Below are 17,878 nucleotides of genomic sequence, written 5' to 3'. Positions count from 1 at the left end.
GAAGGCTACAACGTGGTGGTGGCTGATGTGAAATGATTCCTATGTATATTGTAACTTAGTAAAGTGTTTTGAGGCTGGAAGCAGACAGGCATGCCATAAATCAATAATAATAGTAATAATCTGCTCTGTGCTAGAGGAAGATTCAAAGCCAGAGACACCTCACCCCAGCCAGTTCTAGGAAGGATGTGAAGCATCACCATAATTTGGGAAGAAAAACCCATACCCTTGGCTAATCACGCCCTAAAGCCAAACTTCACATCCCATCATGGAAGCACTTACGACCTACTTTTGTTTTACATCTCTGTAAACGCAATCAAAATGTTCTGTGCTATTAAACAAAATAACACCACAGTTTGAAGCTAGAGTGAACCTTTCTATATGTTTTAGAGCTACTCTGCAGTCCTCATCTTGTTGAAGAAAGTCACAGCAACAAGGAATCCACGTGGGCACTACTTGACTCCTGGGAACAGCACAGGTGGAGCCCTGGGTCTTATAAGACCTGTTGTCTTTAGCTAATTAGCATTTCTAGGTTTCACAAATTCCACACAATGCATGTACATGGAGAAGTCTGTTTGTTTAAAAGAAGAAAGAGTGTTGACAAGCAATTTTATTGTACTTATTTTCTATGCACTTGAATCCTGATACTTATTTTGCTTTTGCAGTGAATAAGTACACATTAACTCTGTCTTTTTGCATATCGTTTTTTAATGAATTTTCCATCAGAAGTTGACATAATTGTGCACTTATACCCAGGTGTAGAAAAGGGAAGAAAAATGGGCACAGTGCTGGACATCACGTACTTGGAAGGACCACTGTGCAATGGAAGATCTCCATTTATATTTTACTTACAATTTTTCAACAAACATCTATATCCCTCTTTGGAGGAAAAAAAGAAGAAGAAAAAGAAAGAGCTTGCATAACCAAAGCTGAGCTAATTTATTTAAGAGATAGGAACTGTTTATATTTGAAAAGAGATGAAGGAAGAAAAAATCTGATCCATGTTTGATGTGGCAAACAGAGCTGATCTTCTCCCTGGATGTAGCTGGGGACTTGGATGCCAAGTTATTTTCCAGATAGGGATGCTAAGCCTGTCTGGTGCACTTCAGCCTTTTGTTACCTTTTTTAGTTACTTTAACAGAATATTTCATTGTAGTCAGGATTTCCCAGCTGCCTTCTAGGATTTCTGTTGGATGGAAAGGTTTTATTTTCTATGTCAGTGTAGCTCTTTAAAAAAAGCAAGAGGTGGGCAACTAAATCAGGAAAGAAGAACTTATGCCTTACTTGAATTTTGACAAGAAATATCTCCCTGCCTCCTTTCCTCCAAGGCAATTCAGATTTATTTTTTTTTACTGGAGCAATTCGTGTAAACTGCCTTTGAATCACTGGTTCAGTCCTAGTGAGATATGCAGCAGCCTCAGGGTTTTGCTTTGGGATGGCCACATGAAGCGTGTTGGTTATAGACAAGCACCTTTATCCAGGAGAAGCTGTTGCAATTTACTGTTCTCATTGCAAGTCTCAACTAACAGATTTACTGAGCCACCTTTCATTACAGGTCAGCATCTGAGATCATGAGATGAAGCATTTTCCAAGTCAGGCCCATAGGATGTGTGTTGTGTATTTAAAAAAAAACCACAGCATTAGAGATTCTCTGATATCTCGCTGTGTCAGTGGAAGTCTTTCACCACAAACTTTTGTGTGAAAAGCCTCAAAGTCTGTACAGAAAGGCAGCTGTGATTTTTGTGTGATCCCGTTTGTTTTTCTTTTGAGAGTAATGCCTTCACAACCAAACGATCTGATCAGTTTGTGTGGGCCTCTGTCCCTGTAAACATTTACAAACACACAGACATTGCATGTTTTGTGGTTTGTCCATCTGGGTGAACTGCAGTGTTTGATCAAGTTTGGTATTGTTCCATGCAGGCTTCCTGCTTGGTGCATTTGGCTCCAGATAGGATTGACTGCTCTAATCGATAGAGCTTATATGAAGACTGAAGTGCATACATACATACAAAATCTCCTACTTTTTTCCCTCTTTGGTGGCAACTGACCATTGACATAGCAGTATGAGAGCAGAAAGCAGCAAGCTTGTGCTTTGATTTCTAGAAGAATCCTGGTTATGGAAAAGAATACTTGTAGCAGTGAATCTTAGGTATGAAAATGGTGCCTTAACATTAGTGCCTATCGATCTTTGTACAGTAGATGGTGCATCACTGCTTGATTCTGTTCCAGTTTAAAGCGGAATTATGTAGTATTCTGCATTTGATTTGCTCTTGAAACCCTTTTCACTTATTATTCAAAGTTTCTTTGTATGTTTTGAAACTCCTTGTTTCTTTCCCTGGAATGGTTCTTGCTCCATAAAATGGAAAGAGAGAATACTTTCCTTTGTAAGATATTTGAATTTATCCTGCTGAATAGGTGTGGTCTGATATTTTTTACAGTACTTCATTTATGGCATTTTATTAGGTCTCCTGGGCACTTTATTTGCACATTACATTTTGGTAGCTAACAGAACTGTGCAATTCAACTTCTATTTTTATGCCTTGAATGTATAGAAATGTATAAATGTTGGAACAAACCTTTCTATTTCTAGCTCCTGTTAAGGTCTGTAGTATGTGTTGGACTGGGAAAAAAAATCTTTTATGTTAAGTTTGCTAGGCATTTAAAAGCACCTTTGAACATGAATTACATATTAAGTGATGATGTATTTAACTGATGTAGCTGATCAGACATCAATTACTCAATTTAAGCATTCTTTCTGCTTTCTGTTTCATAAAGATTTTGAGCAACAGCCCAAGGTGAAACGCTATGAGAAAACCCAGACACATAGGCTTTGGTTTTGTCCATCTTTGGTGTCCAAGAAACAGGCTCATATCACGATGTTGCTGACTTTTAGACATTGCTTTAGTTTTTATACTTGCTTTGGTTTACTAGCATTAATAAGTAATTTCACCAATGATTTGCTCATGGCTGAGTGCTGGAGCTTCCAGTTTATATGTTGGGCAAAGAAGAGGTGAATTTCCTGTAGTGTGACAGGACTGGAACTCAAGAGCTTCAGTTTCTTTCTTCAGGGAGGCTCCCACATCTTTTGATCCAGAGGTTTGGAAATACTCCTTGCTAGAGACTTGATGGCATCAACTACTAATAAGATAGATAATTAAAAATAATGTTTTCACAAGGTTGTGACTTTGTGCCTTTGCTCAGTATTTGTCTGAAATCTTCTCTGGTCCTTCATGGACTTTTCTGATTCATTTACAAGGACTGAAAACAAGAACAAGAATTTGATAATACTCTAGTGCTTAAATTGGACCCACAGATCTGATAAACAAATACATATTTGTGATAGGGTCTTTGGATTGCTGCAAGCTCTTACCTTGTGTGCTGAACATGAATTACAGGGCATGTAGTTTTCATGCATGGGCGCTCAGTTAGTTCACACATGAACACACCATCAGTTTATGCTTGAGCACTCTATTATCTCACATCTCAGCACCCAATCAGTTCACACACGAGCGCTCGCTTAGCTCCTGCCTGAGCACTGTGCTGGGCATATTTGGGCAGGTTACTTAGCCAAGGCCCGCAGGTGGAGGAGGCCTGAGGCTCAGACAGCTCCAAAACCAACAGAGAACCTCAATGCTGAGAGTAACCCCCTGGTAGAAACAAAGGAAGCTGAGACTGGGAAAGGAGGATGGTATGTGTTAAGTGTTTAATTGCTTATGTTTTCTCCCTTCTCAATCTGGATTGGTGATTAGATTAATTGGCAATAAATTAAATTAAGTAAAAACAAGACTGTTTTGCCAGTGACACCTGGCTTTAATGCTAGGGAGAGGTGAATGATCTTTAAATTAATGTACAGATTTGTTTATAAAGAAACAAAAGCCATAAATATGAGTAATTAACATCTATTCAACAATGTCCCCCTTTAAAAATATGTTACAGGAGGACCAGAAGAAAAGCAGTGCAATCCCATTAAGCAGATTAATTGAATTAGGGTTTGTGTATTTACCTTCTTTGTTAACAGTGCTATGCAGTGTTCCAGTATGTCTTGTACATTTTGATAGATTACTTTTTTGTTTGCATTTGCCCAACCAGTCATTATTAATTAGATTTTAATGTATTACGGTTTGGGAAGAAGCTGAGCCTAAGCCATGCATGCTTCACACAAATGAGTTGTCCTTACTTTCATAAACCTCCCCACTGGCTTTGGTTACACAGATTACATGAGTGGAACGAATCCACTGGGAGTGGAAATTCATAAGATCAGAGCCAAGCCTGCTATACCTTCCTAGGACATGAAGCCTTTGCATAAGAACCCCATTTATTCTCCCTTTTCACAGCTCTAGTGTGTATTTTTTCTCACTTTCCTTTCCACAGCCAGAGTGGGCTGTGTTGTCATAGGAAGGCTGAGGCACAAATCTTGGTTGTTATCACAGTGCCAGTTTGCATTGTAGCTTTCTAACCAATGTTGTCCCTGCCTACATTCTAACCAAACAGAATTCTTCTTATTTCAGATGGTGTAATTGAATGTGCATAAATGGATGGCTTACATCCTTCATGCAGAAAACCAGATCCATGGGAACACAAAGTGACTCCTCAGTGCCAAACTTTTTTTTCCTAATGGAAGCACCCTTATACAGTTGGTATAACTTGTCTTTCTGCTCTCATTCTTTGCAGAATTTCAAAACACAAGAGACATAAAGAAAACCTGAAGCCAAGTCTGCAAAAATTGGGTTCTTTTTGAAATTAAACCTGGAAAGGCTAGCTCAGTGCAGCTAGGAGGTACTGACTAAACAGACAAAATGTGAACAAAATCAAGAATATTCGTGTCTATCTGAGCTGTGTGCACCAATAAGCTGGTTCCTCCTGACTGCCTCGTTAGCTCAAGTTGCTAAGACACTGCAAGTGTCAATTGTTACAATTATTTCATAAAGATAGCAGGCAGCAAAAGATGGCATGAAGGGATTTCTGGCATTAGGGCTCTCCTTCAGTTTTACATTTCAAAGGGAGCTGTTAAACAATGCAATTATTTGTTTGGAGGCCCTTGGGAACACAAGCTAGGATCACAGTGTCCTTCAGCCTGGGCCCTGGACACGGGGAGGAAGGGAAGGAGAAAGAATCCTTGCTGCGTTAAGAGTCTGGGTTAAAAGTCATAGTGACACAATGCTTTCTCCAAAATCACAACAAGTTAGTAGCAAATGCAAGAGTAAAACCCAGAATTGCAGCTCAGCACACTATTCAGTAGATGCTATCAACTTAACAGCCTAAGTCATGTCCCTGCGTCTAATTAATCTACTCAGCAATTCAGTGAATAATTTAAGTGCAAGCAAAATAAATGCCAAGAGAAGTGACAAATTCTACAGTGGCTTGAGCTATTTACTTTAGCAGGGAGAAGGTGTTTTCCTGAATGACTCCGCAAAAGAGCTGGGAGGTGTTTTGCACCTTCACTTTTTCCCTTATCTGTCTGTCAGTCTTTCTGGTGAGCTGTTTAAGGCGTACTCAGTCTGAATAGAAAAGAAACAGGTGAAAACAAGCTTGCTTCTTTATTTTAAAGTGTATGAATTGAGTATTAAAAAGGAAAAAAAAGCGCACACAACTTGGCCACAAGTAGGTTACATAACTTAAGCCAGTCTAAAATTATGTGCCAGCAATTTACATGAGTTTTATGTAACTGTTTATACTGCTGTTTATTTAAAAATTACTACTTATCTTGGCGACCGCAGCAACACATCGTGCATTCGCGAGCTCTGGAATACAGGGCACCTTCATTAAAACACATAGTCACCAATATATTAAACACACAAAAAACCCTGCTCTGACATAACGTGAAGTGTCAGATGGAAAGCCGCAACAGCGAAGACATTCAGCGTTCACGACAAAGCAGGCCTGTGGGGTGTTCAGAACAGGACTGGAACATGCGCCATCCTTAATTCACCCAACAGCTTTCAGGTCCTTTGCAGCACGGTTGGTACAGCCTACAAGACCAGCTCTTGTTCCTGGGCTCTTATGAAGGACCCTCTTCATCTTCAGGTTTTCCTACTTGCCTGTTTTTATATTGAACTTTTAAAGCGCTGAGCCTTTTGTTCTTTCTTAAAGTACCAAGCACTTCAGTTACACAGAGAGCTGTTATTTTTTGTTTGCTTCCAGAACAGCCTCTTCCAGCACTTTCTCTCTTGGAAAGTAGGCAAGGCTTTAGCAGTGTTTCCATGCTGGGTTGCTCTTGCACAAAGTTGCAGTTTTTAGATCCTGGTCCATCGCGAGGGTGAGTAGCTCTGCATTCTGCATAACCAGAAAATGCAAGGAGCAGTAGCCTATATCATGGCATCATGAGTCAGAGAACGATGTGCTGTCAAAAATGACAGTGCTTCAGATGTGTCCAAGGAACCAGTTGATGTCTGGATACTCTTCAGTCCATAGAACAGCTAAAAATTTGAGAAACTCCAAGGGAATTTAAAGCTGATTACTTCACCCTTGGCTGTTGTTTTGTGCTAAAGCGCAACCTCAGCCCTGCCCCTCATGCTGAGAAACACACTGTGATGCTTAGGATTTCAGTGAAGACAGGATATGCTGGCAGCATCTGTCTGGAGTGACACCGTTTGATCTACACAACCCTTCCAAGAGAAGAATGGCATCTGAAATGACTGCACGTCTGTTAGTAGCATGTTCAGCACTTCAGGAGGGGTTTCTCTCATTTATCCTTCTGGAAAATAGAGAATGTCTTAGTCTGCAGCATGTACACAATGTCCTCAATGATTTAATAGAGCAGAGTTATAAACCCTGAAAAATCATGGTTTATAATGGAAACTCTGACAGGCCATCAAGTTTAATGGCACTTATAAGCACTGCTATAATTACATCGTCAACAAAAACCTACAACATGGTACAGTAACAGTCTCTACATTTTCATACTAATGTACAGAGATAGCTTCCATTAAGGTTGGCAGTAATTAGATATTTAAAACCCAAGGAGAGTAAGAAAAATATACACTGTAAAGTTCAGGTACAGTAGACAAAATCAATATCCTTTTCATTTCAGCAAATACAAAAACGTTGCTGAACATGCTCTGCATTCACAAATGGCAGTCGAAGGAAAGGACTGGCTTGGAAGAGAAAGGAAAAGTTGGTTGTGCTATTGATACTTGGCTAATCTAGGAAAAACCTGTTGGCAGTTAAATGTATGTGCTGAGCAAAAATATCGCTTCTTTTAACGTGAAAATGCCGGTATGGCGCAATGGGAAGATAAAAGGCTGAAATTGAAGTACCTGTACTTTCTGGTCATTCAACTGTGGAATCCAACTCTGATAAATGTGCAAATGAAGTATCTATAAGCTAGTTTTTGAATCTACCCATTTTGAATTGGTTGATTTTCTGCTTAGTTGTGAATCCAGAAAATTGGTGGGCTTTCCCCCTGTTATTATGTGTAATGAATTTCACTGTTTTTGGTAAGTTTTCCTGAAAGTTTGAGTCTGGAAATACTGCAGGTACGACTGAGATGAACCTGAACTCTCACCGCAGTACTTGTCATTACTGACATATAATTCAAAAGGTGGTTTTCTTATCTTCAGCCATCAGTTCCCCTTTTTCTAAAACCACGTGGTAGTTTTTCATGGTCAGCATCCATTTTCATTTCTTGCGTTAATTTTTGCAAAGAATAAGGAAGAATACAAGATTGCTGAGTTCAAACCCCTTAAGTGGGAACATGAGCAGTTGGTACAAACTGATGGGAATGCTTTGGTGCTTTGGTGAAGGTACTCTTTGTGATTGAGGCTGTAGGACAGGTTGGGAGGGATGTGCCAGCCCAGCACCACTTAATTCACTGCAAAAATGGATAAAATTTAATAGGTCCTTGTGGAGCTCTGTGATTTCAATGACCACAGCAGAACCAGGCTCGGACAAGGGAGCCAGAGCCCACTGAAATCAATAAAGAGACTCTTGTGAGTGCTGGATCTGGTCCAAGGAGGATGTTTCTATACAGAGCTAAGTGATTGGAGTTTTGTGGTCCTGTGGAGCCCAAAAGACTCCCTTCCTATGCCTACATATGCAGACACAATTGCAAAACAGTGCTTTTGTTGGTTTGGATATATAAACTGCCTAATGGAATTAGCAGGTCCAAATCTTTTGCCTACTCTTTTCCAACTGCTTCCCTTTCTTTAAAAGGAAATTGTTTAACTAAGAGCAAATGTTGATTGAATGTAATTTGTATTGCAGGGTACTTTTAAGCATTCTTTCCTGAAAAGCTTTTGAGCAATATTTTGCTTTTCTCTCTCATACACAGAGTTATAATTTAATTACTGCGTAAAGTTTTCCTAAACATTATTGCTAAACATGACTTTTAGTATCCACGTGGAATGGTAAACTGCTAGGAGAGAAGTTAACCTGTGAAGTTCTTTTATTCCTTTTGTGGGACTGTTATCTGATTCAGTTTGCTTCTGCTGTTTGTTTCCTAGTGGAATGGAGTTGTTCAGAAGACTTTTCTCCTTTGGTTGGTGAAATAATCCTGGATAATCTTCAGTCTTTGAGATGCACCATCACAGGTCTCAGAACAGTAAGTGCCAAATGATTCATTTAGATCTTGATGCCCCCTGCTGCCCCACTGATAAAAAGACACTGATAATTTGCATCCTTGGCTGTTGGTAACAACTGCAGAGTGCCTTTCTTCTAACAAGTTCCAGTCATTAAGCATAATATGTCTGGTATCCGTGATCAGAAATTCACAAAGGAGCAGACAGACAGCATGAACTGTTTTATAAGTTGGCATGCTTAGGATGGAGCCAAAAAGACTGGAATGAAAGCCGCTGTTTTCTGGATCGCAGGGTAATCTTAGTGCAGATCAAAGGCTCGTGAAAGTTCTAGTCCTGACTGATGACAGATAGCTAAAATAACTGCTCTTTCTCTTCTACTTATTTCAGGAACACATAGTTAATGGCAGTCATTTTCATTTTTGTTTTATTTTCATATACATGTTTTACAATGCTAAGAACTGGGTCAGCAATTGAGAAAATTGATAAACATTCACATGTATTCTTAAGCAGAATAGTTTTGAGCATGTGTCTGAGCACCTTCTTCCCACTGGCAGTTCTGCACTGTTTGTGCAAGCAAATTTGGATTCACAGAGAGCCACGGTATGCATTTCCTCTGTTCTTCATTTTCCAGCAACGAAACAAAGTAACTGATCTTAAGTTAAAATCAAGCAAGCTCGCACAGTCCATTTCTTAGGCACACATGAGGAGCAGTGATTAGGGGTCGTTTGTCCGTAATCTCTAAAGTATGTAACATCTGTAAACAAAAAGCTAAACTTTCAGAAGCACTTTTCATTGGCCTAGATTTACGCATCAAAATGCTTGCTGAAGGTCTGACTGATGTCAGTGATGGCCAAGCAGAGCTTCTTCAGTTACTGTGCTCATAGCAAGACTACAGCAGAAATGGGACTTTATTCTTAAAGTTGATTCTAAGAGCACTGTTTAATAGGAGAGATCACAATTTGTCAATCACAGTTGATGTCTTCTGTTGACCTTCTCCAAATCTCCTGCCCTGTAATCATTGTGCAGCTTTTCAGTAGTTCATCGGGCGTCATTTGACATCCCTGAAAGCTACGTAAGAGATTTTAAAGAAAGCAGTTTTGAAAGGGCTACTCTCCAGTTATTACAGCTGTGATTTCAAGTGAAGTGCAAGTTTTGATTCCAGTTGTTTCCTTTTGTAGGGCCAGAGGTATTACATTCATGTTTCAGCATACAATATGAGAGGATGGGGACCTCCACGAAGATCTACTCCTGCATATGCTTCTCCTTCAAGTAGGTCGAGCTTGTTTGCACTCCCAGTTTGATTATTCATGTTGCTTTTTCAGAGTTTCTCTCTCTTCAAAGAACAGAAGAAGACAAGTATGCTGGAGTTCATGATTTAATTACTGTGTCACTAAGAAGGGAAATAAATAAAACTTAACTTCTCCTCCCCAACAAAAAAAGATACATAATATCACATTTGTGTATTTATTTTTCTTATCCTTTGATCTTCATTTCCTTTAATAGAGTTCTGCTATATGGAGCTTCATTTTTCAGCACATGAATGGATCAAAACTGATCTGCTAAAACCAAAATACTTACACCTATCATATGCAATTTTCTATTGTGACTGTAGTGTCCTACATTCCATTCTCTGAACCATTCTTGTAGTTTTCAGTTCTGAAGTTGGTGGAGTTATGGGACGCATGCAGTATGTAGAATACTGTATTGTGGCACAGATGTTGGTCGGATCTGGCCCGCGAGCACTAAAATGTTGCAGACATGTCCAAAAGCCTTTCTTCTGTTTCAGACTTACAGGTTTTCTCAGGCTCAGTGCAAATTTGCACTTGTGGTTATTAATCTACTGTAGCCACATTCTATTGTTAGTCACTTTTCCAGACTTAGTATTTGTTGCTGAACTGGCTCAGTATATTACAGCTTCTCTTGTATTGATTAGTGCAGTAAAGTGGGATTTTTCATTTTATTGCATTAGCACTTGTTTTTATTAGGCTAATGTAACAATTTAATAACCTTGAATGCTAATGTGAGAAAATTAAGCAATGGTGGTAATAGAGAGTGTGGAATAATCAAAGCTGTTGCAGTGTCACTATCCTATTTTGCTACAGTTTTGCTCTTGTTTACCATAGAATTAAGCCAGCATCTAGGCTAAAGAAATATTCTGTTTGCAAACAAAAATGTGCTACAGTAATGGCAGAAAATTCTACTCTTGGCTCTGTGGATAACTCACTACTGTGGAGTTGCATTGAATAATTTAGTGACATGCAATTACCTTGACTGTACTCAGGGGTAAGTACACAGGATTTGGCCCCACAAATCCAGAACTTATGTAAGCTGAGAAACAAGACTATTCTGCAGTAGCTGGCAGTTATTCAGCTAAATATCCCCTAAGAGTTGAGCACTCCTGGCAAACTGGTTGTATCTCAAGCTGTAGCTGTGTGTGATACAACATTTGCTTTGAGTGCATTGCATTGTCTTTCCTGTCTATTTCTTGTCCATTGTTATTAACCTTCTGACAGTACATGACAGCTCCAAAGGTTTGAGCTGCGAGGAAAGTTTTGCTTCAGATTTCAGTGGATGTAGCTATGTACGTATGTTTTCCTTGCTGGTGAACATGGAAACATTGGACAGGCTCAGCTCACTGCACATAGATAGCCAGCAACAAGTATGGCATTTCCATCGAAATGCCCTTAGTGACATATGCTCAAGCTTTCCAACAAGTGAGATGCTCACTAAGTATAAAATCTTCTTGCTAAGCAATATCAGAATTTTAGCTTGAGAAACAAGATACTGATGCAGGTACCAAGGGCAGAACCTTGTCCATGCAGATACCTACACCATTAGTTTTGAAAGCTAGCAGACTTGTGCTTGGCAAGACAGCAGCGATGTGAAATTACAGCGGTGTTATATTAAGGAACATGGCCCTAAGGTAAAAATTCAATGTGAATACATTAAGTACAAAGTTGTTTGTGATGGCAGCTAGAATATGCTAGGTAAATGAAAGCTCCAGGGCTAATCTGGATCCAGTCCAATCCCAGAGCATCAAAATGTGATGTCCTCAGAGAATCATGCTTGCAGCATGAGTGAGTGCTTGCCACTGTCCTGTTTCCCTCTCACAAACAGTAACTACCTGGAAAGCTGTGGCTGGCATTCTGCAGCTGCTCTGTAAAGCCACAGTGGATAGTAAAATTTCTAGGCTTATTGACAGACACGTGATTCATGGACAGTGTGGGAAGCTGGTCTGATTTCCATGTCGTTTTGAAGGCAGTCGGCAGACTGGAGAGTCTAAAAGTTTGGGAACCACCTAGACAGAGAAACCACGAGGTTGTTCTAAACCTCCCTGGTCTGATGACCCAGAGCTTTTTGGTATTGCTGAATTCCATTTGGTTCCTCTTGGCTGCCAAAGGAGATCTGAGAACTGACCTCCCAACGTGAGTTATAAATGCAGTTGGCTCTTGATCTCTGCAAAAGCATACATCATGCAGGATAGCCAGCCTGCAGCTGTTACAACTGCCCACAGGCTATCAGGATAGCAATTGTCTTCTCACCCTTTATAGGGCTTACCACCACTCTAGCTGCTATACTAAATGATAGCAAACATATATTTATATTCCTGGCATAGTGAGTCCTTTGGAAGGAATGCTTAACAGAACTTGCACTAGAAAGTAGAACTGTATATTCAGTGAGTGAGCAAACTGTTTGCTGGTGGCTCTGAATATGTATTGGCTGCTGTGCCTGTAAGATGGAAGCGTGTCTCCCTTGGAGGCAGATCTCTTAATATCCTGATCCATCATTACTTTCTTTCAGGAAACTGTGGTGTAATAATTTTTTCTTATAACGATGTGAGGAAGGGTCAAATCCGGAATCAAAGAGCTCCTCTCTGACAGTTTCATCCTCTTGTTTGCGAAGGGGCTGTCTGCTTTTTAAAATCAAGACTGAGATTTTAGCTAATGGCAAATAAGGTTCAGAGGATGTGGGACAGAAATCACAGCTTCTTGCCTCATGAGTGCAGTGCTGAGCAGACTGATGATGCCGGGGCAGGAATTGCCAGCCTTCCTTCAGGCCTCGGTGCTGGGAGGTTTTCAGAAGTGCTTTTACTCACAGCGTTTCTGAGGCCACTGACAAAACCCCTGCTTCTTGGAAAACATTCACCCTCTGCTTTGCCATCAGTTTCCTACGTAACTGTAGGAAGGTCATTTAGCCTCATGGTGCCTCAATAAAACACGGGAGGAGCAGGGCTGTGATCTTAGCGAGGTACAGAGGGTCAGCACGGAACAGGCTGAGTGCAGCGCTGATGCTACAGCAGCAGGAGCTATTTATGTGCCAAAGAGAAAAAGCCATTGTCTCGTCAGTCACTACAGGAGCTTCTGGGAGCTGATTGTGAGCTCTTTGTTAATCATCATTATGATTAATTATGCAGCTGGCACAAAGCAAAGGAAGCTTATTGTACAAGCAACAGCAGCAGCCTTGAATCAACTGCCATTTTTCCTGCGTGCCCTGATGTAAGCCTCCGCTGCAGCCAAGAAACATCAGAGACAAGAAAATATTTTAAAACCTTCTCCTACTACTTTGTGTTTCATTTCTGTTTATTTCCTTTGTTCAATAGACTGGAAAGACTGCAGTGGAAGAGAGCCTCGGCACAGGGGACATAGTGAGGCCCTGGAACGTCTCCTTCAGCAGGTTCGAGCAGCTCATCAGCATTATAATTGCAGAGGTAAGGATAAATATCTATGTGGTAGGTCACCAGCTGAAGCCTCTGTGGCGCCTGTAATTTTAGCAGTTTTCTAACTAGGTCATACCTTCTCATTCATCAGGAAAAGAAAGATATTAATATTGGCCCATCTGGAATCACTTTAGCTTACTATCTTGCTCTTAACCCTTGAAATTAGTTGGATGGAAACATCTGAAAGCTTGAATGTACACAAGCACAGACACACCCTTTCTCCCTCTGTGCCCTGTGCAGTTACTGATGTGCTTTTTCCTACAAGTAAGTTTTAAGCAGGATTCTGCTAAAATGTTTCAAGGGTCTCTCTTTTATTTTTTTAATATAAAGAAATACTTTAGAGAGTTAACAACTGTTTTGGATCAAAAAAGAGACTTGGCTGCCTCCAAATGGAAGACACTAAGTACTCTACTGGATGTGATGCCAATCTATAATGAAAAATAGTTGCACAATGCAGTGGGAAGATAAGATTGCTACATTTTCAAATAGAATGGATCAAAACTGGGAGAGAGTTCGAATCTCAGCCAGCTCTTTGCTCTTCATTCATGAGAAACAGACTGTGCCTTTAATAGCTCAAGAGCCAAGGCAACAGCTTGGCATTCGTTTTAAAGAATATATAAAAACTCGTGCTCTATACGGGTTGTTGAAAAGTGCTATTTATTTTCTTAAAATAAACTTCTAACTGGAATAATGCTTCATTGCAAAGGAGCTTATTTTAAACTGAAAAGTCGAACTACCATGAAGTTTTCATTTTTCATCACTTAGTATGACAGTTATTTCAAACTGCATCAACTGATTGAAAATCACAGAAATACTTAGGGCTCAAATCATCTGGAAAAAATGGAAAGATGCAACCTTTGTTCTTTATGTGCAAATACATCACAATCATGATGATCCACAGTCTGCCACAAGCCATTGTAACCATAGCAACTAGAGCTATTCCATTATGTTTCTTGGAAAGGAAAAGGAGAAATTGCAAGAAAATGTTGTTTCCCTAATTAAAATTCATGCAAACATTATCATTTGCAGGTGGCCACGGTAGTAAAAATACAAACAATGTATTCCATCTCTTACATAGCTTTTCGTGATTCAAGTCATTATCCATGGTACGGTTTTTCTCTTCCAAAGTTGGTACATTTCTGAGGTTTTTCAGGCCACCTTCCTAGTGAACAGGGAGTAAGTGATGGAACATCTGAGAATATGCTTAGAATCAATTGTTTTACTGACATACCAGCCCAGAGAAGAAGCAGTTACAAACATGCAGAAAATCCCTTCTTTTAAGAATTTGACACCAGTACCTGGTTCTCATAAAATTCTGCTGCTTCAGAAATTAACTCCAGTCTCAAAGCAAAGCACAGACAACTCTGTTACTGATTTCCAAGCTCCTTATGCTCAAATAATACACGACAACAATATAGGGAATCTGTTTAGCTCAGAACATTTTCTTGTATGTCGGAAAGAGGATGTGGGAACTTCCATAGGGCAGTACTACTCTGTGGAATCAGCAAGAGCAACGCCCTTGATCTGGTTAAATCAGAATCTCAGAACTGCTTGTAATGTTAACATTACACAGAACTGTATTTTGGATAAATCAGGTCTGTGACATAAGAGAAGACTCTTTGGAACTTACATTAAATATATGACACTGTCAATCCCTCGTATTTCAGGAATTTGATTATAAAAATCAAGACAAAGTAATAGCAGAAAAATTAAGAATTATGACGGCAATTTGACTGTTATTTGTCAATCTCAGCAACATCTGAGAAGTTTCATCAAGGACCTGAGATAACTATCAGTAATGACTGAAAAGCCCCAGTAAACTTTTCCACTTGGTGCACGTAAGACAGAAGCCTGCTTCAACTGTCATGAATAGAAATCAGAGTGGACGTGCTTTTATGTCTAAGCAGAGGACCTGGCCTGACACTGGAGCAATCTTTATCATGTTTCTCTTTTCCAGATTCCTTTCATTCTAAGCGCACATTGTAGCTTCTGTTTTCCTCATTTGTTTTAGAGGTGTCAGTAAATTTGAAACTGCTTGAAGAACACCACTGAATCTGCTTGCAGCCACTAATTCACAGTGAATTAAAGTGAAGTGAAATTCAAACCTGAAGCCTTGTCCCCTTGGCTTTCCTGGAAGTGATCCCTCTGCAGGACTGCCCAGGTGTGCTGCTGAGGCTGGCTGAAGGAGAGCAGAGGAAGAGTGCAAAGGAGGTGAAAAAAGTGGAAAGGGCAGTCAGTCTAAAATGGCTGAGATTATTTGGCTGAGATGAGTAAAAGCTTCAGAATATAAAGGAGATGTAAGAACAAGGTCCAATGCTAGTGATGTGGGAGGGTTAAATTGCCCAGATTCCACACATCTCTTGCTCACGTCTGTTCATTCAGGCTTTGCACCAAAGCCTGCATTTTGCCCCATGCTTTGTATTTCAGGGCCTGAAAAAAAACAAGCTTACAAAAATACCAGGAAGAATACATTGGAACGTACAGTGAGTTTAAGAGCTTTTGGAATTAGATCAGCTGTTGCTTTTGAACCTGCTCTGTGATATGTTGAAATCTCTTAGGGAATTACTTAGGAAGCTTTGCTTTCATATGTTTAATCTTCTGGAAAATCCTGATGATTACAAACAACAGTCATCCATTTGTCTTCATAATACCGTGCTACAGACTATCATAACCCAATTACTACAATTGTGTGTTCTGGCAACACTTCAAATGTATTTTTTAAGTATTTTTTTTCCTGAAGATCATTCTTCCTAAGCAGTTCTGAGTGGATTAAGCAATTGTGTGTTGCTTCATTAAGAAAGAAACCCAACTCTTCAGTAAAATGCTTACTAGATATTTTCTTTCTGAAATTTGGTTGAAATGTATTTTACTAGAGATTGACTGAAATAAAACTGTTCTAATGATAATTTGATTCACAACCTGGGATCACGTTTTCATTGCTTTTAACAAAGACAACGATCTCTTATTCCATGGGACATTTTAAAAGTTTAGATTTTACTGCAATGAGGATACACAAACACTGAGGTACTGAGTATACACAAAGTACTGAGGATACACAGAACAGGCTGGAGAACTTGGCCACGGACTGGGAGGTTCGGGTAGGAAAATTAAGAAGTTCCAATCTCAACTGTTGAGCCTGACTTTGTACTCCAAAATACACCACCTGGTAACGTGACTGACAGGGCTATAGCTTCCTCAGGAGAGTTTTTTCTTTTGGATGACATCCCATCCTGAGTTGAGGTAATAGCAGTCTGTAATGGCCTTAAGCTACTGAAGTGTCTGCTGGCTATGCGTGCCTTTAACTTCTGCATGGTATTCTGCCTCTGTGCATGTTATTCAGAGTCAGTTGTTCGCACTGCTAAAATTATGGTGATTGAAAGCGAGTATGATTTGCTTCTGGAAGTTTCCAGTTATTTGATGTATTTTCATCCACTGTTAGTAAAAACTCTAAACCCCATTTTATGCCCTCTGCTAGGATTTCAATAGGATTTAGCTCCACTTCTAGTAATTTGCTTCATTATTCAGTGTTACCATTAGTGATATTTAGTTGTTCCACAGACCGTCTGATCTGTGGGGCTAAGATTTCTCCTCAGATAATTTTGCACTGAGGTAATTCCATTTACTTCACATCTGCCCCACTTGAGGAGAGGCACCCGCTTGTCTAGTGATAGGACAAAGAATTCCAGATGATCTTCCTCCTCAGAGAAATGGCATGGCATAGCAGACATTCCTCTAGAGCAGAAACCCCAGATGCATGCTAGCAGTGGGAGCATGCAACTTTCTTATTTCTCACAACCAACTTACGCTGCTTTCATGTATCTGTTGAATTTAAGTGAACTGCAAAGGCACACATATATATCCTCCCTAAGAAGAGAAAAACTAATGTGGTAAGTAGAGTTAATTGCCTAGTTCAGTCCAAGCGTGAATGCTCTGATCTAAATCCATCTACTGGAAATTCTCTGATCTTGGCCAATATACGTTTGCTCCTGAGCTATTAACAGAGCTCACAGCTCTATTGTATTGTTCCTTAGGATCCACTTTTGTTCTTACTGCCATTGTTGTAAAAAGGTTGCTCTGTTATTTATTAGTTAATTAAATAACAGATTGTTAAAGTTCCATTTCCTGTAGGTCCAAAGTGTCCTCTAATCTCAGTTCCATGTTTTTTGGCTTCTAGACATACTGTAACGTCAAACAAAAGCAGACAGCAACATTGGAGAATTTACAGTTTCCATCTAGTTTTACATTATGTCTTTTTCTTTGGGCTTTGAAAAATTGTGGACCAAACCCAAACCACTGAATAGCCCAATAATGTAGGTTTCATTTGTAACGTGCCCTCTGATTGTAATGCTGCAGTCTTTGGGTGTTCTATATAGAATTATGTTGCTTCACTTTCAGCAATTTCTGCTTCTATTCCTTCCATTGCAATTATAGAAGAAAATAGGAATTTCATAATTAGGATTAAGTTTATATTTCTAAGACAAGAGTTTTCCTGTCACATTTGGTTTACGTTACTATGATAAACTGAAAAAAAAGGCACAGAGTAAAATAAAAGTGAGGAGATGTGGGCAGGAAAACAAATGAGTTTTTCCAAATGGAAAAGAAATCAAAGATCAGTGGCATCAAAGGAGCAGCCGTGAACTAAGATGAG

General features: G+C 39.7%; 1 protein-coding gene across 1 annotated transcript in view; it reads left to right on the top strand.

The window, feature by feature from the left end:
• The window catches only part of ANKFN1 (ankyrin repeat and fibronectin type III domain containing 1), a 95,276-nt gene that overhangs the window by 52,613 nt on the left and 24,785 nt on the right, over positions 1–17,878 (top strand). Inside the window, exons 7-9 of the mRNA XM_052688360.1 lie at positions 8,439–8,536; positions 9,692–9,782; positions 13,114–13,221. Of these exons, the coding sequence (XP_052544320.1) occupies positions 8,439–8,536; positions 9,692–9,782; positions 13,114–13,221 (297 nt within the window). The remainder of the gene's footprint in view (positions 1–8,438; positions 8,537–9,691; positions 9,783–13,113; positions 13,222–17,878) is intronic.

This window comes from Tympanuchus pallidicinctus, unplaced genomic scaffold (genome assembly GCF_026119805.1).
Source record: "Tympanuchus pallidicinctus isolate F22 unplaced genomic scaffold, pur_lepc_1.0 scaffold23, whole genome shotgun sequence".
Taxonomy (NCBI): Eukaryota; Metazoa; Chordata; class Aves; order Galliformes; family Phasianidae; genus Tympanuchus; species Tympanuchus pallidicinctus.
The sequence above is the reverse complement of the archived record's forward strand: the minus strand, read 5'-3'. Positions and strand labels throughout refer to the sequence as shown.